The sequence below is a fragment of the Lucilia cuprina genome, chromosome 3 (assembly GCF_022045245.1).
Source record: "Lucilia cuprina isolate Lc7/37 chromosome 3, ASM2204524v1, whole genome shotgun sequence".
In the NCBI taxonomy this organism is placed as follows: Eukaryota; Metazoa; Arthropoda; class Insecta; order Diptera; family Calliphoridae; genus Lucilia; species Lucilia cuprina.
In genome coordinates, this window is record NC_060951.1 from 66,103,602 (window position 1) to 66,129,479 (window position 25,878).

General features: G+C 25.0%; 1 protein-coding gene across 9 annotated transcripts in view; it reads right to left on the reverse strand.

The window, feature by feature from the left end:
- Positions 1 to 4,463: 4,463 nt before the first annotated feature.
- The window catches only part of LOC111678962 (potassium voltage-gated channel protein Shaker), a 187,560-nt gene continuing 166,145 nt past the window's right edge, over positions 4,464 to 25,878 (reverse strand). For 4 of the 9 annotated variants that reach the window (XM_023440429.2, XM_046946432.1, XM_046946429.1 and 1 more), the window contains 4 exons: positions 25,257 to 25,386; positions 21,788 to 21,978; positions 20,809 to 21,207; positions 19,919 to 20,114 (listed from right to left, as the gene is read on the reverse strand). In XM_023440429.2, the coding sequence (XP_023296197.2) occupies positions 20,816 to 21,207; positions 21,788 to 21,978; positions 25,257 to 25,386 (713 nt within the window). In that variant the 3' untranslated portion in view covers positions 19,919 to 20,114; positions 20,809 to 20,815. Of the gene's footprint in view, positions 4,671 to 4,763; positions 5,044 to 5,151; positions 5,343 to 6,665; positions 6,672 to 19,918; positions 20,115 to 20,808; positions 21,208 to 21,780; positions 21,979 to 25,256; positions 25,387 to 25,878 lie in introns of those variants that run through there. The other 5 variants (XM_046946428.1, XM_046946430.1, XM_046946431.1 and 2 more) reach the window with 5 other exon arrangements.

A 25,878-nucleotide genomic window follows, 5' to 3' on the forward strand; every position in this document is an offset into this window, starting at 1 on the left:
AACAGATTTTTTAAATCGATATGTTATTTTTTAATTTAAATATTTTCTAATGCTTTCGTTTTAAGACAGATAAAGTTTTTCTTTTTAAGGAAAATTAAACATTAAAATAAGAAATCTCACATTTTTAGGGGTCAATAACAAATTTTAATAAAATTAATACTAAAAACATATTATAAAACATCATTATTTTTGAATACCCAGCAAAAAAAGAACATCCAGTGATGCGAAAAAGAATTGAATTTACTCCATGGAAGTACTGAAAAGGACCTGAAGAAGTGATGATTTTAGAACAGGCATGTCATAGGAGAGATGTTCTTTATATTTGATTCCAAATTCACTACATCTGATGTGATTTTCAGGAAGTAATTTTTATGTTTTGTTTTTGGAAGTTATTAGGAAGTGAAACTGTATTATTATAGAATACTACTAATTTGACTTAAATAATATAAACATAAATATATAAATTAATAAATAAATTACATGCATTTATCAATCAACTTCAAAATAATTTTCAGTTCAAAAAAATGTACCTATCACTTCCACAGAAGGTAAACAAAATTTCTTAGTGCTAATTTTGAAGTGGTGATAACTGTTGTTCTGTTGGAAGTACTTCGTTTTTTTTTTGCTGGGTATAGGCCATTCGTTTCCAAACAAAATGGAATTTTAATTTAGATTAAATATTTCGAAACATTTAATATATTTGCAATGAAATTTTGTGAATTATTATTTTTCCAAATGGCAGCTTTATGTTTTATACTTGTTATTGTTGGAAATAATAATAATAATAATTTATATTTATTAAAAAAATAATTTTAATGAACTACAGAGGTAATTCTAAGTTTTATTATTTTTGCCTAAAAGTATATTTTATGTCTAAATATATATTTTTTTGCACAATTAACAAATACTTAACAGGTAGTAGTTATCAACCAAGGTTGGCCGATACAGATTAAATACCGTTTAAAATTAATATTTCGATACCGAATAAGTTAATCGGTATACCGCTATCGTTATCATAATGGAAACAGTACCGGTATTACACCAATTGCAATGCCGATATTTTGTGGTTATTTGCATTAAAGTTAGCAATAGTAGAATATATTGGACATTTATATTGAAATTTTATATTCAGTTCATTTTTCCTTCATTACTTTTTACTGAAAAGTTTTCAGAGTTTATTATATTTCAGTTTTATTAAATTTCAAATGTGAAGATTTATTAAGACACTAAATAGCTTCGAATTCAAAATTGAGAGACCTTATTTAAATTTCGCACTACCACTACAGCTTCCCCCCCCATGATTTTTCATGTAAACTTTTTGAAACCCCATCTTAGCGTGATTGCAATTTCGGGAAAAAGTTCTTCTACTCCCTCTAGTCAGGGACTATAAACTGGGTATGATCGATTATATCCTTGGTCTGTCCCTGGAATGATTTGACATGGAGTCGCAGAGCTGAGTTTCGAAATTTGTCTTGTTCCGGTTATTGAAGAGGTTTCTTTAGGGTACATGGGAAACTCTGTTCATTCCAGATTTACGGCAGTATGTTCTCTATGAGTAACAACGAAGCCCTCTCCTTATTTGATGGAATCGTGTTTCGGTGTACCGAATACATTTCACAGTGCTGTTTTCGACTTAACATGAGACCATACCATTCACGTGGTTGTAAACGGAAGTGATGTTTTTACATCTCGGAAGTTATACAACGAGTCAGATATTAGAAAGCTCGAGTACTTGAACAAAGTGCCAATTGTGTGTAAGATACAAAAGGGGCGGAGGTAAGCTCACCCTGTGGGTGAGAAATTCCACCGTGGAATAAGACCAACACAGGCAGGGATAACGTAAAGCATTTCGTCGATCCACTACCTAAAGAGGTTTGAAAACATATACAAATATTTAGAAAGGAACTTCCAGATCTATTAGAAAGACTTATATTCGATTTCACTGTCAATATTTGTCTGACATACATACTTTTAGGCTCATATATATTTCATTTAACAAAAATAAGATTAATTGTGGATATACGGGTTAGGTTTTATAAACAAAATATTAAAAATGATTTCAAATTTGAGATCGATCGGATAACAAGTGCGTTAAATAAATTTTAAATTGTAATATTCATATGCTACATATGTACATATGTATGTACAAGCATCTTCTTAAGCATATACAATTTAAATAAATAAAAATATGTTACAATTATAATTACTCACGAATACTTGTTATCCGACTAACTTTAAACTTTATAAATTCTAAAATTAAGACAAATGTTTTTCGTTTTTATCAAAATCTTTTCCAATAAAAGGAATAAATAAATAATTAAATAATATCTACTAAAACTTCGTAAGTGCTATACATAGATACATAATTATTTACTTTTATATATTTTTATTGAAACTTCAACTTTTGCTAATTTAATTTATTTATTACTCTAATTTTCTTGTAAACTAAACAAAATTAAAGTAAAATATTTAAATACAATATACAAAAAATGACAGAAAGGCTTTGGGGAAAATAAAATAAAATATTACTATAAAGTCTTGTAACAAATATTAAAAAATAATTATTTAACTAAAAAAACTGGTTTGTCTCTGTGTGTGTTGTTCTCTTTTGTTTCATTTAACAATCATTTTTATCATGCAATCGCGTGGACGGTATTCAAAGCTTTTAGATAACGTTTCATGTTTTTTTTAATAATTTTATTTTTATTTATATTTCTTTTATTTATAATTCATTTTATTTAGTTTTAAATTTTTGTTTCATTTATATTTTGTTTTTCTTTTTTTACATGATTATCTATATAAATGGTTGTTATTGTGGTTATTTTTTTTAATTTATTAAATTTTATTTTAGTTTACATATATACACTTTCAGATATTGTTCACAAAAAGCAAAATAATATTATTAAAAATTAAAAAAATTTGTGAGTGAGTGTGTGTTCTTTTTTGTGGTTCAGTCATTTTATTTTTAGAATATTTGATTTTTGTTTTTATTTTTTTTATATTTTCATAAATTTTTATTATTTTTTGATTAGGACAATTATCAAAAAAATTATGGTCCGAAAGAGAGAGAGAGAGAGATTTAGATATATAGATACATTTATAGAAAGAGATTATTTTTATTATTGTTAGTAATTATCATTATTTTTATTAAGTGATTAAGTAAAAAAGGCAACTAAAAATTTAATTTAAAATCAATAATAAATAATTTTTAAAAAAGTAGACAAAAGTTGAAGTATTTAATTTTTTTTATTTTATTTAGTTTTATTTTGTGTTTTTGGTCAAAGAGAATATTTAATATTTAGAAATTAAGGAAAATTAAAAAAAACAAAGCTTAACTGAAAGTTATTGTAAACTTTAGTTTTGTTTTTGAAAAGATATTTTGAAAATTTATTATCTAAGATTTGTTGTGTTTTTTTGTTGTTGCTGATTTTAATGATCATTTTTATTTGATGGAAGATTTCATATTGAATTTATTTATTGCATTAAATTATTTTTCTTTTTCTAATATTTACAAAATTAATATTATTTTTCATTATTTCAATTTTATATATTTTAAATTTTATTATTTAAATTAACGGCAGTTTTGTTTTATATAATTAGCATTTATTTTTTGTTTTATTATTATTATTATTTAGAAAATAAATTCAACACTACTCAACAATAGAAATTAGAATTTGTTATAAATCCTCTGGTAAGTCAATTGTTTGTCCGTTTGTAGTTATTTTGTTGTTTTGTTCTTGAGCGATTGCAAAATGCAGTTTCACAAATAAATGTTTACTTTTTGTAAATTTAAAATTTCCATCTTATAAAATGTGTTGTAAATGGTTTAAAGATAAATTTAAAATGATCGTGAATCTGTCTTTTATTCAAATTGTTCAGGCACCGTATATGCGAGGATATTTTTATTTTTCAATTTGATAGTGTGTGTATATACATTAATACATATATAAGCTGTGTATGTTTCGGTCTGTTCTTTTTTAAAGAAAACCCACATAACTAATGAATTTAAGAAATTGCTACTTGTGACAATTATATTGTCGCTTGGAAACTATATTTGTTGAGTAGTGTCTCTTTTTTATATGTATTTGAAAAACCAAATCAAAATCAAATTTAACATAAATTAATTTTATGTCTTTTATTGTTTTTGTTATAATAAAATAATTTACTAATTATTTTTTTTAATTTTCTGTTTATTCACTACAGTTGTTATAAACCAATTAATTGTCTATACTTTAATATACTATAATTTTTGTGTTTGTTTTTTTATTTTTTTAATTTTAAGCTAATTGTTGATTTAGTTTATTTGTTTGTTTAATTTAGCTTGTCTTAAAAAAATTGTTTTCTAATTATTAACTAAATTTATTTTATCTATTCTTGTTTTTTGTTGGTTTTTAATTTTTGTATCCTTTGGTTTTCTTTTTTTTACTAACAATGATATTTGCTAAATGTTATATTTTAATTTTTTATCTTTTTTCAATTTTATTAAATTCTAAAAAAAAATAATAAAAAATTATAAATTTATTTTTGGTTATTTGAATTTTCTAAAAAATAACGTTTTTGGTTTTGTCATTTTTCATAAAAAATGATCTTTTAGACCGCCTTTGATGTCGTTTCTGGCATCCAACGTAACATCTCACGACGCCAATTAATACTATGCTCCACGTTTTTTACTAAAATTTAACAAAATTGGACAAAGCGTTTGAAATAATAGTGTCAGACTGTGAAATGAACGGTTGTGATTGATGAGGGAAATGTTTAACTTACCCAGTAGTCAGACATCGGTTTCAATACTGACCGCCATAGCGCTATTGTGTCTCTGGTTTAAAGTACTAGACCCTCTTACTCCATTTTGTTGAGGTTGTTGCAGTTGTTGCTGTTGTAATTGCAATTGAAGTTGTTGTTTCTCAAAAGATTGTTGTGTCCTTAGGAATGGAGCTAAATGACGTCCTGGATGATCAGTCAAACCCGGGGTACCAATACCATCATCTAAATCCATAATATCCGAAGACGATTCAGACAATGATGATTTTCGATAATGTTGACCTGTCGCAAGCGAAATCATACGGAAGAGATAATTTGAAACAAGTGTTTTAAAAAGAGAAAGATATTGTGTAAGAGAAAGATATTGTAAATTGTAAATTATAAAATTACCTAAAGCACCAGGCATATATGAACAACTTGTGACATGATTGAAATTTTGACTTTGCATTTCCTCCTGATCCGTCTCGCGATGATAGAAATAATTGAAATTACTAACAATAACGGGTACGGGCAGAGCGATTGTCAGGACACCAGCTATCACACATAGCGAACCAACGATTTTACCCCAAAAGCCAACAGGTCTAAAGAATTGGAATGTGTTGCGTTGTCGTTTTTTATTTTTATTGAGGAAGTAATTTACAAATGTTGAATGAGAAAATTTAAATAAATAAGTTTTTTTCTTTCTGTTTTGGATTTATAATTTCATTTTTAGTTATCTTTTTTTTGTTATTATAAAACATCATAAACAAAAGTTAATATAATAATAAGAAGTTTAGAGACAAAGTATAAAGAACACCAATTTTACAGAGAAAAATTATGTATCGAAAAGAATATTGAAAACTTTATAAACAAATGAAAGTGAAACGTATTTTAATCAAAACAAAACAAAAAAAAAGAAATAATTAAAATTAAAAGATAATAAAAATTAATACAAACTAAAAGTTACTAATAGTTCTAGAGTTTGTATCAAATGAGCGACACTATTAAGTTTGTCTTACTGATGAGTACGATGATTGATCAAGTGATAAATAATTTGTGAATGACGACAGACAAAGTTTTTATGTAAAAGATGTGTGAATGTGTTGTAATGTGTGTATATATGGAATATATGTTTATAAGTGAATGACAAGAGCTTTTGAAGAGCGAAAAAAAAACAAAGTAACATATAGAAAAACATAGAGAAATAGATATAAAACAAAAAGTGTATGATATTATATGGATGATACGTATGACGAGACACTTAGATTGAAAGATATATTTTAATCACTACAGTCAAGTCCATATAGTTTGAAGAATTTTTAAATGAATTTCAAACTACAACGCAGTCAAAGTCATATACTTCATTATTCTTCAGAGATTAAATCTTAACTTTATAACACATATTTACCACTAAAGTTGTCATTTTCATCTTTTATTTTTGTTTTAGTGAAAACATAATTTACATTTAATTACAGACATTACATTTGAATTTTTGTTAAAGCTTTTCGAATTCCTCAATTACTGAAATTAAAAAGCTTTAAGTTTTTTTATATTTTAAGAAAAAACGTGCTTTTTGAAACTTGAAGCAAACAGCTTTCAAAAGCTCATGCATTTGCAAAAGTGTTAAGGATTAATGGAATTTGTATTTGTAGGCATTTGGTTTTGGTTAAGGAGGAGTAGCAGGAGAAAATTGGATTTAATATATTGGTGTTTGTTTTATTTAATTTATTTTTAAGATTACTTTTTATTTTTTAATTTTTTATTTTTTTATTTTCGTTCTCGTAGTAAAAACATAGAAATTGAAATATTAAAAACAGTGAATATACAGATATAGAGCTTTACAATAAGTTTTGCTACAGAAAAAAAATAATATTTATTAGAAAATATATTATATAGAATAATAAAAACAATTCAATTTGACTTACCATATACTTCAATGACGCGTTATTTGAAACAAAAACATATAGATCGTATTAATATTTCAGATTTTTATCATATTTTTTGTCAATATACATACATACACTATACAACTGTTTAACAAGTACTACTAAATACAATTCTATTTTTAGCACTTTTATAAGTAACGTTTCTTGGTTTGTACTTGGTTTGTTTAATACAGAACTTCTTAAATAACAACTATTATAATTAAAAACAACATTTTTCTATTGGGAATTTCTAACAAGATTTAACTACAAGAATTTCAATTATGTTTAACAATTTTTAAGTGCAACTAAATATAAATGTATTCAAAAGGCAATATACAATGTAATAGAATAAACAAGTTTTCGAAAAATCTTTTAGCGAAATAATTATGTGAAGTCGCTTTTCGACATACCTTCTCCCGGGAAAATATCGTCTACGAAAAAAAAAATATTATAGAAGGAATACTGATTTGTTGAGAATAATTTTTTGAAGATATGTATGACCGATTAAAGGGTAGTTGCTCTCAAATAATGATCGATGCAATGATTGGTTACAATCATTCTGATTCAAAAGTCTGGTAGACTTTTTGGACAAAAAGTGTAACATCAAACTACTACAGCTATTTTTGCGTACATGTTGACTGCGTTAGAAGGCTATGGAAGCTTTGTTACAGACGAATCTGATCCCAGTCGAATATCTTCCTCATGCCGATCATTCAAGTAAATTCTTTTAGGAATCCATTATTAATCAGATGGCTTTAAATTGAGGGACAAAGTGGGACTTGGGTTCTATATTAAGAACTCAAAAACAGAACAATACCATTGTTTAACTACCGAGCAATACGTAAACTGTATTTGAACAAATATGGCGCCTTCAGGATTTGACATATTTAACGGTAACCCACTAATCGAATGCTCTCCTAAAGAAAATGTTTATATCATAGTAGGAGAGAAAACGTTATAGGCACCTTTTTGCTATTACCAAGCTTTCTCAAAATATCTTAGGAGTGGATATTATTTCTAATAAAATATCCTTAAGAACACTGATTAGAGAATTCTTCGAAATTTAGTCTAAGATAATGAGTATATGTACGCACTTCTATAAAAAGGAGTGTACAACATGTAACATTCTAGAAAATATTTTGTTGTATTTGCTAATTAATAAATAAAATATGTAAAATACAAAAATGTGTTTCTTGGTTTTCTGCCTTTAATAGTTGAGTATAGTTAGATATAGTATAAATGGAATCTGGAAACGACAGTTTTCCGAGCAGAAGACATTGGTCAAAAAATACGAAAGATTCTCAATCTTTAAACATTAATGAATTAACTCATAATTTTAAAAGTAATTGAAATATCAAATTGTTTTCTATTGTTTTGATAAAGATAGAAAATATGAATTTAAAAATGAAAAATATCCATAATAAACTATTTTTTTTAATAATTGGATTTTGTTTTATTTTGTTTAGTAATCACTTATTTTTTCATTAAATTTTTTTATTAATTAGTTTTATAAAGATGTTGTTAGGTTTTGGTTTACCACTGTTTGTTTATCATTTAATTTAATTAAATTTATTTATTTTCTTTTGCACTTGACTAAATAATTAATAAAATTTTTTGTTGTTACTTTTGTTAAATTATAATTATTTTAAGGGATTTCAGATACGCAGCGTTTTAAGTTTAGTTTTGTTTTTGTTGTTGTTGTTGCTGTTTATTGAAATTAATATCCTGGATTTTGTTTATTTGAGTTATTTGTTTAATTTTTTATTTGCTTTTTATTTATTAATAACGATTATAAAACATTTTCTATTTTCAATTTATTACTTTTTGTTTTTTATCTTAACAACAATTTTTTTCATCTTTTAGTTATTAATCTTTAAGGGGAATTTTATTTGAGGCATAATTAATTATTATTTGTTTTCTTTGAATTTAGTTTTATTTAATTTAAATAATAATAGTAATTAAACATTATTTAATTTAATGATAAAATTGCAATGTTGCTGGTATTATTTATTTATATATGGGAAAATTTGTATTTGAAATTGTTAAAGTATTTCTGGTTTTTTTATTGAGAAAATACCTTTTTGTTTTATTTTAATTTAATGCTGTTTTGTCTTTTTTTGTTTAAATTGCAATAAAATTAAAAATTCTTTTCTATAATTGTTTTAAAGAATACAAAAATTCATATAAACATTTTTGGCTAACTAATAATTAATTAAATTATATATTAAACAAAAATATAAATTTTTTACATTATTTTCATTATTTTCAATAATTTTTTCATTATTTTCAATAATTATTTTATATATATATTTTAAATGTTTAATTTACTTTTACACTATTTTCCAGTCTTTATATCTTTTTTTTAAAGAAATTTTAGATATTCTTTTATTTGTGTCAAAAGTTAAAGCGAATATTTTTTCTTTAGTAAAAAAAATATTTTTTTTAGTATTTTTTTATTAAAGTGTTTATTGGAAAACTTGAAACGATTGTATTTAGTTAAATTGTGTATTGAATATTTAAGCAAAAAGACTGTATTTTCTTTTAAATTTAATAATGTTTAATATTGTATTTCAAACATATCAATCACTTAAAAATGTTGCCCAAAAATAGCAGTAAAAATTTTAACAAAATATATTTAAGAATTTAATGTTAAAAAAATTAATATTAATTGGGCAATTACTTTGAGTGTTAGAATCCAATGATTTTGAAAGTAGATTTTTTTTTTTAAATTTTAATTCTATTAAATTATTATGTTCAACGATATGTTTGCTTCTTATGTTTTAATATTATCTTTTTTAATTATTTTTACTTTTTTTCTTTTGAAAATTGCTAATAATATTATAAAGGACATTTTTTGTGTTTGTTTAAAGCAAGAAAATTGGTTATTTACGACTTTTTATTTTTTCATTATTGTAATATACTAAAAGTTTAGAAAAAAATTTGAGGTTTTTTATAATTTGATTTTAAATGTTCTACATCATAAAATGAAGTAAAAAAATTACAAATGCGAAAAACAAAAAAATCTAAACTGTTGATTTTACTTTCTATATACATTTTTACATTATTAAGTTTTATTTATATATTTTTTTATTTACATTATAATTTAATTAAAAAATGGCGTACTATTTACTTTTTTTTGTTTTCCATTTAATTTTAATAAATATATTCAAAAACTAAACTACATTCATTTACTAAATTTTTAAGATAAGCGTTTCATTTTTTACCTACATAAATGTCTAAATATTAAAAATAAAAAACTAAACATTAAATTATACGCTAAATAATAAATATAGTTTCAAAATAATTATTGAAAAAAAAATAACTAAAAAATTAAAATAATTAGGTTTACCAAATAACATTTGGATTTGCTATTAGGTTTAACTTCGAATTAATGCATTTAAACGATTTCAAAATAAAATTTCAAATTATATCCCTATTAAATACGTATTAAATTCTAGATTCTGGAATCGGCTAATATTTCGAATTACAAATTTAATATATTTTTTATATTTGGTTTATAAAATAACACTGTGATATACGAAAAAAAATGCAGGGGTTCTCATATACTAATTCCATTTCGTTATAGTCCATAAAATACGATTATACATATAATTTTTTCCGATCACTTCGTTTAGATATATTTTAAGAGCAAAAGATGTGAAAAAGAGCTATTTTTGATGCTTCAACTTTAAAAAATTGCACTTTTCTCCATCTTTTGCTCTTAAAAAGTTAATTAACGAAGAGTAAACTAAATGTATATTCGTAATCTATGGACTATAAGGGACTTTTAAGGGGCAATCACTTGAAATTGTAAGAATTAAGAGCTTTAAATTTTCAAGTCTTTATCTAAATCGGACGGAATAAAAATGATAACAAATTTTTGTAATATAGAAATATTGTGATAAACCTAAATTCATAAAATAAAAATTATTTAAGAACCCAGTAATATTTTTAAATTTTGGTAATGAGTATTGTAGGTAGTTATTTCAAACATTACTTGGTAATAATGATCGTTATGAATAACATAAATTTTTTCATTAGGATTTGTAGGCAATTGTCTATTGCGTGTGTCTTATAAAGAATCAGATTGTGGTTCGATATTAGAAATTTGAATGAAATGTTAATATTTGCATTTGTGTAGAAACTATTCCAGATAGAATAATTTTTTAATAGAGCATTGAGTAAAAAAAATATTTGTAAAGCCAGTTTTAAATCCGGAAAAATCGTGTAAACACATTTGTAACCAGTTATATTTTGATCATTGTCAAACAAAAATAAATAGTTATTAATCCAAAAAGTAACAACTTGTACTTCTCTACAATATAACTTGCCTACGGATAAGTTAAGATTTTTCTGTGTGTGTATAGTGTAATGCGTTTATGAACCATACATCTAGACTTCTCTGATTTTCTACTATTGTTTAAATCATAAGCTTGGAAGTGTACTTTAACCAAGAGAGATATTTAACTAATAAAGAAGGTAATATAAGACCTAGGTCCAAAAACATTGTTTAAATCATAAGCTTGGAAGTGTACTTTAACCAAGAGAGATATTTAACTAATAAAGAAGGTAATATAAGACCTAGGTCCAAAAACATTCGGTTATCAAAAACCATTGATAAAATGTTTTTATTTTTAATTAAATCGACTGAAATTTTATTGTTTTTGACTAAATGCTTTTATAATTGATTAGTTGAACTCATTTGCTTAAATGCAAAGTTTCAAAACGGAAAATTGGCTTTCTGAAAAAGTACAAAACAAAATAATAAATGTTAAAATTTAGACATCATATCAAAATTTCAATGGGCGCTAAATTTTTTGTTACTGTAAAACGACAAGAGAAATCATTTAAAATGTTACTCAGACAGATTTTTTTTTAAATAAAAAAAAAAAAAATAAAAAAAATCAAATCAAAACGGTTTAAGACATAATAAACAAATTTAATTACATTTTATAAATTATTTTTATTTTTTCTTATACATATATACTTAGTTTATAAACTTAAGTAGTTTCTGTGTTATTTTTTTAATTTACAATTATCTCATTATTTACAAGCTTGTTTAACACTGGATTTTATTGTATTAAATACTCAAATACATTTTTAGTTTATTTTAAATTAATAACATTATATTTAAACATATAATAACATTGGATTTTTTGAACACATTTATTCCAAACTCTCAAAAAACACATTCATATTTATTTATTTTTTTTATGTTCTAATTTTGAAATCCTTAAAATTATTGTAGTTATTTATTCCCTTACATACATCTTGGGACTTAAAATATTTGAAAATATTTCAACAAGCCGAGTTTTTTATTTAAAAGTTGCAATGTAATTGGTAAAACCGAGTTATACTTGATTAATTGTTTTAAGAATGTAGTTAAATACACATAAGTTCAGTGAGCAAGAATAATATGGTGCAGCCATGTTATGTCAAATTTTGTCTTAATTGAATTTTAAATTTGGGTAATAATAGAGAATTTAAAATTACGATAATTGCTTATTGAAAAAATTTTAAAACTTTACTCTAAGTATTGGATTCGGGCATTGGCTAACTAATTGAATGGTATCAGGTGATAAAATTAAATATAAGGTGGTATTGGTTTGCAAAAAAGCTTTAACTGAATATTTTTTCAGAGGTAAGGTTTACATCACCAGGCCACTCGGGAGTAGTCGACAACGAAAGGGCGAACGTAAGAACCTGAAACCCATTATTTGATGTGCAATAAAATGCAGAGAGTAGAATATTTGGCTAACAAACCCTGGTTCGTACACCTACTAGATATTTTATTATAAAAAATCTAAATAACTTCTTTGTGAGAGAAGTGTTTCCAATATTATTAAAAACCGCATGCACGAATTTTTTCATGATGTAAGTTTAAATCAATAAATAAATAAATGCATATAGAATGATGCAAAAGTATTTACACAAGATATGTAGTGAATTGAGCTAATATTGCTTAGAGTCATGATTTGGCAAACTATTCTGGATCATGTAGAGATTAAAATCGTAATAAAATTATTTTTCACAGTAAAAAATTGGATCCCGGATTGAATATAATAATAAAATTTTAAGCGGTATAATTGCCTATTTAAGACTATTTAAATATGGGCTTGTCTTATTAGGAAGTCATAAATTACGAAGAGACAGCAAAATGCTTAAATTTGTTTTTCAAGGGTCCACTCTCTCTATTACATAGGAGACACTAAAGTGATAATTGTCTTCACCCTCGTTTACAAAGAGTTCATCCGTAACGACTCACACGATAGATGTAAATGAAAATCACTATTATTTTCAGATGCATTGTCTCTTTGTCGAACTTCCATACCAGATAAAATTTTTTTAATTAAAATCTCAGCTCCAAACGTGGGAATTTTTTTGAAATATTTTTTTTTAATATTTAAGGATTTCTGGTATTTTTATTTTTGTGTAACATTATAATACTAAAATGTATTAATTTATATTTTTTGTTTTTTTTTTACTTTTTTTTACATAATTTACTAGATTATTTATAATTAAATTTTAAATTATTTTAAATTAAATTTAAATAATAATACAATTTTAGTTTATGTAGTTTGGTGTTTTCTTTGTTCAATTATAATAATTTTTATTTGGTTTTGGTTGTAATTATGCTTAAATTTAAATTAAATTTGATTTAATTTTAGAATTTTTTCATAATATTTATTTCTTAAATATTTTTTTTATTTATAAGGACTTTATTTTGTACAAAAAAAAAAAAAAAAAAAAAAAAACGTTTATGCCTTTCATGAGACCAAATGAGGAGCAAACATTTAATTGAATATTTTTGAAAATATTCTAATTTTAATAAAAGAATAAAAAATGCAAAAATATTGGAATAGATTTGGGTGTTAATTTTGAATTATTCAAAAATTATATATTTGTTAATATGTTTATTAATATATATCACATTTAATAAAAAAAATGTAAGAATTATTTTTTTTAGGACCTGCGCTCAGGAGATGACCCCTACCATGCAGAGCATTATGCTGGAACTGGGAAATAAGGTTGTGGGAAGAAGAATTGAGAGAGTAGTGTTTGTGAACATTTGATTTAAACCTTTTCGAATCGAACGTGATGGGGAATACTTCTGCAGGAAGTTTGCACCACATACGAATAGTTCGGCTGAAGAACGAATTTTCCCTGTAATGTGTTTTGTGATCCAAAAATGGGTGTGTTATTGATGGCAATCGTAAGCTGCGTAAAAATATACGGGTTATTTCAAAGGAACACATTCCATTATAGTATCGATAGAACAGTGAAATACACCCCACGTTGCGACGGTGCTCCAGTGAATCAATATAGTTGGATGACCTACTCTCACCGATAAGTACCTTCGCTCTCTCTTGTAGACTACGAAGCTCTGGTCCATACATGGTGTAAATACATAGTACGAAGATCAGATGAAGTGAAATATGTCTTACATTGTTTCAAAAAACCGAGACACTTAAATGTTTCTTTCGACAGTTGGAAAATGTGCTTAGTGCATCGGACATCGCACTGTATTTCAATGCAAAGAAGATCAAGAGTTTCTGATTCCTTCATATTTACACCACCCATATATATAAATAGATGGACTACCATTATCTGTCATACGTTTATGTGTTAAAAAACACTTTGAGTCTTGTGGGCGTTAAATCGACTCCTTATTGCCCCAATCTCAAGAGAGCTTGGCCTATTGGAAGTTTGACATACAAGGTTATTTATGAAGATAAGAATTATGGCATGAGAACGAACGGAGTCTTGCTGTACCCCTAAATTAATCTTGAACTCGTTTGATGAGATCACATCTATAACAACTCGTATAGTGTGATCTCTGAGAAAGTAGGAAAATAAATCGAGTGAAGTTATTACAGACAACAAATGCAATGAGTTTTTATACAAGTGCACCATGCCACACTCTATCAAACTCCTTGGAAATATCTAAAGCCCCCACTTTACTTTCGCCAAAATGGTGAATGGAATGAAACCATTTCTCCGAAAGGAAGGCTAGAAGATCTCCAGTAGAGCGACTTCAATTGTTCGCTCACAAAAATTTTTGATCTCTAGATGTTTCACAAGATATTTCACTTTCCATAACCTTGGAAAGTGCATGCAATTATAATATTATAAGATTTTGATTCCTATTTATGAAATTAGAAACTTTATATATTATGAAATAAATCTTACATTTTATTAATTTTTTAAGATAATTTTGTTTTTCCCTTTACAGCTTAAGCAACATAAACATAAATCTTTTTAATTGTTTTATTTAAAATTTGTGAGCGTGGACGGTTTTCTAAGCTTTTTTTAAATATTAAATTGTATTTATTTTATTTACAGTAAATGTTTTGATATTTCAATTTATGCAAAATAAATGTTTATATTGCATATCAGTCAATATTAGTTTTCTTTTACAAATTTAAATTAAAAAAAAAATAATTAAATCGTCACCCAAATCTTTTTTAAGAAATATGAAAATTTTAATTATAATTAAAAATTTTATGTCATTTTGTATTGTCTATCAAATTAAAGTTTTTTAAATGATCTTATTCAAATATTAAAAGTTTTACCGTCTTATGCAAAAATAATTATTAAGTAAACTTTATTAATCGTTTTAGCATAAGGCAATTATTAGTTATTTAGAAACATTTTTCGATAAAGACAAAAAGACAGCATAAGTGAAAATTGTATCGAATGATAAAAATGCAAACATTTATAAGTGTGCACATTAGAGGTGTCCAAAAATTATTTAGACTTCACTTTATTGGTTTTTTTATTATTATTTAGAGTCTACAACTTACTTTTTACCCAGTTTTACACTTTTCAAACGATTTCCGGTACGGGTTCTCGTTATCCAATTTCACTAAAATTTTACACCAGTAAATTTTAGACACTAATAAACAATATAAGTGACCCATCTAAGCAAACTCGATGTTTTTCGAAAACATATTCATATTCATATTCAAACATGTTCATGTATAGAAAATATGATAAATTAAACCAATTTGTTTGAAAATTGTCCCTACTAACAATTGAAAATCTTGATTTTTGTATAAATTGTTAAGTTAAAATTAGGAAAATTTTAATTAATATTTCGCAGACCCTTGCAATGATATAAAGTTAACTAAAATTAAATACATTTTTTTGAACAAAACTATATCAAAAATGTTCTTTCTATTTTCCACCATTAAGTACAGTAATAATCCATTATCTGACAGTTGCATATACAAAAATATTGCAAATGGGATACCCACAAAAATTACGTAATTTTGAATTTATCGCAGAAAAAAATCATAGAATATTTATGGTCTGCAAAACGACTTTTAGTGCATATAATTCCATAATAATCTACAAATTCTGAAATGGACCAAATCAAGTATCAAACTATTTTAAAAATTACAAAAATTTTGACACCTATTTCTCTAAAAAATTATAAATTATTATTCCCGCAATCAATTAAAAAAATATTGTAATTTTTTAAGAGTTTAGGATGTAAAAATCGCTGGTAGGAAACTGAGGAATGAACTCCAAAAAATATGTTTTTTTTTCATGTAATAATACTCATCGATTAAGAGATATTTTTACATGAAATTCTTTCGGAACACTCTTATGTAATATACATATATAAATATTTTTGCATTCATTTTTTTAATTTTAGTTTCATTTTATGATTTCTAAATAATTGTTGAATCTTTCTTTCTTTATTGTTATTTTATTAAGTATAATGTCCTGTTAAAAAAAAATCATAAGAGCTTTGCTATTTATGTTTGTTGGTTTTAAAGTTTATTTAATTTACATTGTATTAATTGTTGTTGTTGTTGTATTTGTTTTTATTTTTTACATTTGTATTTTTTCTGAAGATTTGTACTTTATTTGATCAGTTTAAATCGGGGGGACTTTTTAAGCAAAAAATTTGATGGGGAAATTGTTTGTATTTATTAGATAGTTTAAGTTGCGTTAAGTTTAATTTATTAATAAGGATCAATAAGAAAAAAATATTTTTAATTGGTATATATTTTTTCACTGGTTAAGAAATTAAGCAAAAGTTTTGATCCTTGAAATTAATTGAATTTTTTTATTTCTATTTACACGTCATATTTTACTTTCATTAGCAAATTTAAATGTTATTTGTTTTTTTTTGTTCAAGAAAAAACTATTAAATGCGTGATTTGATTTTTTTGCAATATTAAATGTGTGTTTGTTAGTTTGTTTTGTCATTGATGGCTGTAGTTAGTGTGTACGACTAATTTTGAATTGATGAAAATTTATCAATTTTACATAAAATTTACAATAAACAGTTAACAATAATGTGTATTAGAATGAATTAGTTTAAATCTATTATTTTTTAAGTTGAATGTTTCAGTTTATTGGTGGCAGTATATTTCTATGTACACTATACAAACATACATTTATTTAAATACTTTTATAAAAAAATTGTTTCATACTCTGGTCAGGAGAAAACAGGAAAGCGAAAATCAAAATATTAACTATAGAAAAGAATTCTAAAAGGATCAACTAGTATCGATTTTTGGCTTTACAAATAACTATAGAAATCTGTGATTTATATATACGAGTGATTTCTCCAAAACTTTCTTGGCATTTGATATATCATATTTCATATTACTAACAAAGAGATTTTAAACTTAACAAAGATCTATGAATACAATAACATTCGATTGTATACTAACGATGAAGTATAATTTATAGCCAAAAATTATTCATGTTTATTGTTATACTTTTTGATTTAACATTTTTCAATATACCGAAAATAAAACCCATTGTCTTTTTAACAAAATAATTGAAAAAAAATTCAGTGTGATGTTCTATTTGTAGTGTTCTTTATACAATTGTTTTCAAAACTTTTAAAAAGCTTTTTAGTTATGAGTTTATTTTTTTTAATTTATTTTTAATTTAATTAGAAATTAAAAATATTAAAGCTAAATAAAGTCTTTCAATTGTGTTTATTGCTGTTTCATCATTATGTCAAAAATGAATATAAATAGATCGCTCATTAACTCCAAGATTGCCATAAGTCAAAATTCAAGTTTTTTTGAACTGAATAATAAAAAATATATGCACTGTTTTCGGTGTTAGAGGTATTTTTTGTTTTTAAGTTAAAACAAGTGGGAATGTTTAGCATGACCCCATACCAGTGATCATGTTAAAATAGTTGATTTTTTTTAATAATAAAGTATTTATATTGCTTTTTTTACATTTGTGGACAAAAAATAGATATAAATAGAGAGGTTATATTGGGGTAATTATAAAAAATATTAATATATAAAAGTGGAGTTTTCAAGTCATTTTCCGAATGGGTCTTTGTATGGGGGCTATGATCAAATGTGGATCGATGACTATGAAAATCGGCAGTGTCATTTTTACTTTTATAAAAGTAAGTTTTGTCGATTACTAGATCATGTGGTACGGTTGTAAGTGAAATAATGGGACGATTTCAATAATTTTTGTCCTTAGGTCAAAAGAAGAGTATGTACTAAATTTCATGAAATTATTTTGAAAATTCCGACTTGAAAGTTTACACAAAGATGGACAGACGGACATACATACCTTAATCGACTCAGATTAAAATTTACTTAAAAGTCATATTAATCTTTTCTATTTTTTTAAGTTATTTTTGAAATTTTCATAACGTTTGTAAAACCTTTTATTTTTCGAAATTGACTTTTTTAAATTATGCCAGTATTGCAGTAAATGAGCGATACTGTAAAAACAGTCTTGTGTATTAAGATTGCATGTATGTATGTATGTATGTATGTATGTATGTATGTATGTATGTATGTATGCATACCACAAAACTATTTTGCAAATAAAATAATACAAGACCATTTTAAACGACTTGCTATAGATAGCTAACTTGTGAAGTATGATTTCTGAAAGTGTGAATAAGTATTAAAAATACACTACATCCATTTAACAATAATTATTAAGCTATTTTTGTTAAAAACTTTGCCAAAATGAATCTGTTAAATAAAAATCGGACTAAAATATTAGAGATACAACGTTTAAAGTCTTACAACAACTAAAAATCATTTTTTTAGAAAATTCCAAATAAGGTATTGTGGACTAAATCGGACTAAAACATTAGAGATACAACGTTTAAAGTCTTACAACAACTAAAAATCATTTTTTAGAAAATTCTAAATAAGGTATTGTGGACTAAATCGCACTAAAACATTAGAGATACAACGTTTAAAGTCTTACAACAATTAAAAATTATTTTTTTTTAGAAAATTCTAAATGTGGTGTTGTGAACTATTCTACAAACTGTAATCGATCACTGTTATGCTTAGCAAATTTATTGTGATATGATTTTCTCGATTCCTATTTACTGCTTTTAAAACCATGTTCTAGAAATAATTTTTATGAACTTTTTTGGAATTAGGTGGAAAAATATTTTTTTTTCATGATAATATGTAAGGGTGTTATTTATTCTACAAAGTTTCATTTGTAATAGAAATGAAGTGCGATTATAAGCCGAGTAGAATCGCCTTGATCAAGCTAACGTAAATTTAACACAACTTTAAAGTGGGTAAAATCACTACTTCCAAGAATTGTTGCATACTTTAAAATAATTTTTGATGTTTGCGTAATGAAAGTTTTGTAATTTAATTTAATGCTGTGTTAAATATTTATTAAAATGTTATTTTGTTTTTATTTTGTTGATTTTTATTGTTATTTACTTTATATACTCTATTTGCAACTGTTCTTTTTCTAGGTATCATCACTTTGGTTGTTTTTTTTAAGTCTGCTATATTCTAAGTTATTATTAGTACTTATATGTTCTAAATCTGATCATAAACATTGTATGTACTTTTGCTTCTGTGTTTTTTTGTTTTTTTTTTTTTTGTTTTTTTTTTTTTTTTGTTTTTGTAGGAGGCATTCTCTAAGCCACTGCTAGTTTCATGGATATTAATTATACATATATTAGTTTATTTGTTTGTTTTGTCTATAAATTATTATTATCGTTGCAATGGATTATTTTTGCCATTTGTTTTCTTCCTGTTTTCTACTACAAATTTAATTGTTAAAGGATTTTCATAAATATCGTTTTCCTATATTTTTCTAGATACATATTTATTAGCGTCTTCTTGATAGTTGTTTCCTCATTATTTTTAATATGGTTGTGATTTTTTTTTAATTTTCTTCATGAACGGCACGTTTTGTTTTTTTTTCTTTAAATTTATTTTTGTTTTTTTTTTTATAAATTTTTACCTATTTCAGGTTTTTATGTGTTTATTTGCTAGTTATTTTTTTAAGATTTTTTTCGATGTTTTTTTATATTTAATTTTTTTTGATGCTTTTTTGTTCATTTTTTTGTTAAATTAATTAAATTACTACTTAAAATTAAATTTTAAACAGCTTTGGTAGTCGTTTCTGGCATCCAACGTATTGTACAAGGCCAAAATATAGCACGTAACGTCTTTTTTACTAAATATTGTTAGATTTAGATTTTTGTTTTGTATTTTCATGGTTTCAAAATTGTTTTCAATACAATTGTTGGAAATGCAAAAGAAAATAAAAGCTAAATTTTTATATAGCTCAAATGCAAAACAATGTGGAAATTTTAAAACAATTTTTACTTAAAAACATATTCGTAATCTCTTATACTGTTGCAGTTTGTAGTTTGTATCATATATTTATAAAAGTTTAAGATTTACAAAATTATTTTACATATTTTGTACAACAAGATAAAAATCTAAGTTTATATGTATATATTAAGCTATTCGAAAATTTTCATTAAAAATCTCCTATATAAGTTATGTAAAAATATAACTTACATAGAAGTTATTTAAAACTTAAGAGCACATTTAATTTAAAAAGTATTTTCGATATATGGAATACTAACGTAAGTATGTTTAAATTTAAAGAATTGAGTTAAATAAAATATTATGTAAATACCATTAATAAAAAGGCAGACACATTAATAGAAATGCAATTATTTATTCATTTATTTAAGGGGATGTATAGGACCAAACAAGTTACATACATAATTAAGGCACAACTTTATTTCTTGACAGGATAAGAGATTTTATTGATTACGAAAATTAAATACAAAAAAATAAATTATAAAAAAAATCCAAAAAAAATGATAGTGAATAGAATTTGAATGACAGACACTTACCCAGTAGTCAAACGTCGGTCTCGATACTAACAGCCAAAGCATTATTATGTCTATGAGTTTGAATGTTACCACCGCTTGTAACACTGATGGCAGATTGTGTGTAGCCATTTTGCAACTGGATTTGTTGCTGCTGCTGCTGTTGAACTTGTTGCTGCTGCTGTTGTAGTTGCTTATCTGGCGGCGTTTGTTGTTGTTGCTGAGGCGGTGCTGGCAGGGTTGTGGTAGCAGTAGTTGTTGCTGTTGGAGTTAAATGTGAATGATGAGTGGTGGCTCCTAAAAATGGAGCCAATGAACGACCAGGATGCATGTCAGTCATTCCTGGCGTTGATTCGACACCATCATCTAAATCCATCATATCCGATGAGGACTCAGATAACGATGATTTCTTTAAATGTTGACCTACTCGTTTTTATTTCATTACAATTTGATGGTGGAGTGAGCGAGTGAGTGGTTTATTATGTATCAATCGGATTTAAATTTTTTGTGGTTTTTTGATTTTATTATTTGTAATTTGTTATTAATTATGATGTTGTGTAAATATGGGAATAGAAAAGAAAAAAAGAAATAAATTAAGCTAGTGAATTTACTAAAACAAAAGCTTAAATTTACTATTACAAATTTCATAATTCATAACGTAATTATAATAATTATTTATATTTTTTGTAGGAGGAAAAGTATTAATTTGGGGTGGGGGATCAAGAGAGATTATGTAAGTATGGCTGTGTATTTATTAAAAAACTCAAATCTACTATGAAATCTACTTATAATAAGCCTGTTTATAAAAATTGTTTTATATTTAATATATTTATGTAATTATTAATATGCATATTTATGTAATTACTTTATTTTTATAGATAGAGGAGAGATAAAGAGTGTATGTGTGTGTTAAGCATGTTTTGACTTAAGAGATGTGTAATAAAGAGCATGTCTAAATAAAAAGAGAATAACAATAAAATAAAGCAATGAAAAGCCGACTTACCTAATGTACCAGGTAAATATGGACAACTAGTAACATGATTGAAGTTTTGGCTCTGCATCTCCTCTTGATCCGTTTCACGGTGATAGAAATAATTGAAATTACTGACAATAACCGGTACCGGTAGAGCGATTGTCAAGACACCAGCAATGGCACACAGTGATCCCACAATTTTACCCCAAACTCCGACCGGCCTACGTAACGTCATTCACAAGTACATATTCGTAATATTGATTCACGTTTTCAGATTTAGGTTCAATTTCAATTTTTGTATATTCATTCAATGGGGAAGTTAGATGTGGGGTCATTTATCAAATTCAAATTCGTTATTTTTTTGGTTTTGTAATTTTTTTTGGTATTTGGTTAATAAGAGTTTAAGGAATTTTTTATAAATATTTTTTTTTTTGATTTTTTTGGTATGGAGAGAGAGTACGTACGATGTATATAAACGAACGAACGAACGAACGATAAAAAATAAACAAATGAAAATACAAATATAATAAATTATGGAGTAAAATTTCGATCTTTTATGTTTTTGTTTTTTTTTTTGATTTCTATGTATGTTAATTGTTATTATAAAATAAAATTATTAAGGATATATAATAAGACATATAAGAGAAAATGGGCATGTAAGTATGTAGATTAAAATGGTTTACACATACATAATAATTAATAGGAAAGAAATACATAAATTTCAATAATAAATAATTTTTATAAAATATTATATTATGTATGTATTTGTACAATATATTAACAATAGCAATAGTAAATGTTATAATAGTCATTTATATACTTCTTATTATAAAAATAGATAGAAAAAGATACAGAGTGGGAAGGAGATTTCAAGAGAGCGAAAGGCAGCGATTAGGTTTTAGGGGAAAAGGTGACTGAATACTAAGAATAAAAAAGGGCGAGTATAAAATGGGTGCATTTGCTGAGAGATTGTTAATAAAACTATGTATTAATAAATCAAAATTAAGTTCTAAATATCACAGGCGGCGGAAATAATATGAAAATCAACTTTTAAATGTAAATAATTTATTCTTACAAATCTAAACCCTTAATAAATGTAGTTTTATTATTATTTTGACCTTTTTGTATATTTGTAAATTATATTTTTGAAACTAAAGTCCATTGGTCCTTCTAGATTTAGAAGCGTTAGTTCTATGTGCTACGGTACTTTTAAAAATATTAAAAGGATTTCGAATTTTTAGATTCTTACGACCTTATTCATACACTTTCATTAAATCCTCATAATTTTGTTCAAAAAATCTCTAATTAATGTTTTTGCTGAAACTATATTAATAATATCACAGAATTCGTGAATTTAATAAATGTAAAATACATATAACATATATCATATTAAAAAAAGCTTTGTTCTTCTAAATTCTATAAGAATGTTTTCAGGGCAACTTCATGTTCTATATACATATTAGAGAAGCTAGTTGTTTTAGAGTCTAGCTGTTAAGTTAGAAACATTAGTACAATATTATAAAAATCGCAAATCGATTGATATTTCTAAGTCGAGCTAGTCGAATATTTGTATTTTTAAATTATGTAAGTACTATTAAGATGTCATCAAAAAAGTTTGCCTTACTGTGCGATTAAAACAAAATTAAATTCAACATGACAGTTATGATGCCGTAACGGTTTTATATTTCGTTGTCAACAATTTATGAACATGTTGTCCTGTAATAAACTCACATATTTAACTTGGGTATCAGTACCGTAGTTAGTGTTAACACACTAACTGCGGTACTGTCCGATTCAATTGAAATTTCACTTGAATTGGAACATTACCATCCGCAAAATAGAAAAACTCCGGTATATTATATTTTTAAATAAAAAATTACATATACCTATAGAATCTTCATTGAGTACTATAAAAACCTATCATCGATTATCTCTTATGAAATAGGAGATATTCATATTTCAGAATTAAAATCTTTCAAAAATACTTTCTTAATTTAATTACAATAATAATCATTAAGCGTTCGTTCTACTATTTTGTTGTAAAATATTATTAAAAATATATGTATGTCTGTATATTTCCATACATTCATTCGTAATTAATTCATCATGAACTATAATAAAATATATAAAATTCTATTTAAATGGGCAAAAATTACTGAAGAAAACTATTTAGTCTCTGAATGATTAACGACATGAAAATAATTTATGGATATATTTAATTATGTATGTTTTTATGTATGTATGTAGGTGCAAAAATGTTGTTTAAACAAAATATGATAGGAAAACATAACTGAGAGCGAAAGAGAGAAAGAAAAAAGAAAACAAATGACAGATAGAGATATGGTAACAGACGTTTCAATTGAATGTTTGTTTTTGATTAGTGTATAATGCACACATGACATTTAACAAAAAAAAAAAATATATTAATCCAATTATTATTTCGTGCAAAATTAAGAAATAAATACATATTTTGGCCAATTTTTAAACATTTTTAAATTGAACAAAAATCAAAAGAAACACAAGTATTCAAATTAAAAATGCAAAACATGCAACAAGCAAAAGCAGCATTTTAAAATAAATTAATTTAATTAAAATTAAAATCTCTTCAAAAATGTCACGCATTCAAATTTTAAGTTTAAAATAAAGCAAATTAAAAGTTTTTGCTAAGTTGCAAGAAACCATTTTTGTCTTTTTAAGAAACCAAAACTATGTGCTCTTTGAAAAAAGGCTCTTCTTTTGTAAGATGTGCTTTGAAAATTATAAATATTTATGATTTTTAATATGTATTGTGTCCAAAATATTAGGGAGTTGAAAAAAAGCCATGGTGGTTGATGTATAAAGTAATAAACGTTGTTTTAAAAATGAAATCGTATCAATGAATTGTAATGTCGCATGGTTGTTTTATACATAAAGAAAGAAGGACGACTCCTTTATTATTGATTCTGTACGACTTCAAGTGCAAATCATATGAAAGATGATGATAGAATATTTAAAAATACAATAGTAGTTTTCACGAAAGCTTGCAATAATAAAATAATGTTTCTTTGGGCTTTTTGTTAAAAATGCAAGATTTCATGAAGACCATAAATAATATTGCTGTATTTTAATCGTAACTTATTTAAGCGATAAGACTTGAAATTAACAATATTAAACATGATCACGCGTTCAAGATTTACGATAAAATACAACAACTTTAGTAAAGATTAATATAAAGAAAAAAATCAAGGATTGAAAAAAAAATTAATTCAATTTCAAAAAAATGCTCAAATATGCTTAAGTGTCAGTTACTTTTGAGCACTTGCGTCGAATAAAAAAAAATCAAAAACTCAGTGTGAGAAAGTAATATGAAAATATATAGAAAAAACAAACAAAATCATAAAATAACACAAAAACAAAGTATTAAGACAAAACAAAAACATAAACAAAGTAAGAAAGTAATAGAAAGATAGAGAGAGAAAGAAAATCGAAAATCTATAGTAAAATTAAAGTTTTTGCATACGTCATGTCACCATATCCAACGGTTGTCATGGTAACGACAGCCCACCAAAATGCATCGGGTATGGACTTGAAGAAGGAATTTTCGCTTCCAGCTTCCGCAAAATAAACCGCCGATGAGAAGAGTACAACGCCTAGAAAATTTCAAATGATTGTTTATAGAACGTTTGGTAGGTCTATTTGTTTATTTTTATTAATGGAGTTTAAAAAGATTTCAATGAATAACTTTAGTTTTTGCCCGCTTTTTTCAATGCTTCGTGGATTTTTTGATAGGAATACAAGGATGGGGATAGGGTTACATGATTTGAAGGCTGGCAAATCTAAGGATTTGACTGGTAGTAATAATTGTTAGTGTTGTTTGATTTTTTATTTATTTTTTTTTTGCAAATATTAAGCTTAAATATTGAGTGATAATAGTTTATTTGTTTGGAAGTGTCTTGAGTGTGTTGCAATAAAATTACCTAAAAAAGAAGTTTTTTGTAATATATTAAATTATTCAAAAAAAAATAAAACTCCTGCATAAAATTTGATGGATAAAAAATTTACAATTTTAATTAAAATTTCCCAAGCAGAAAAACCTTTTATATTATCAATATTTTACACTTTTTTCATTCGAGGCGTCTTAA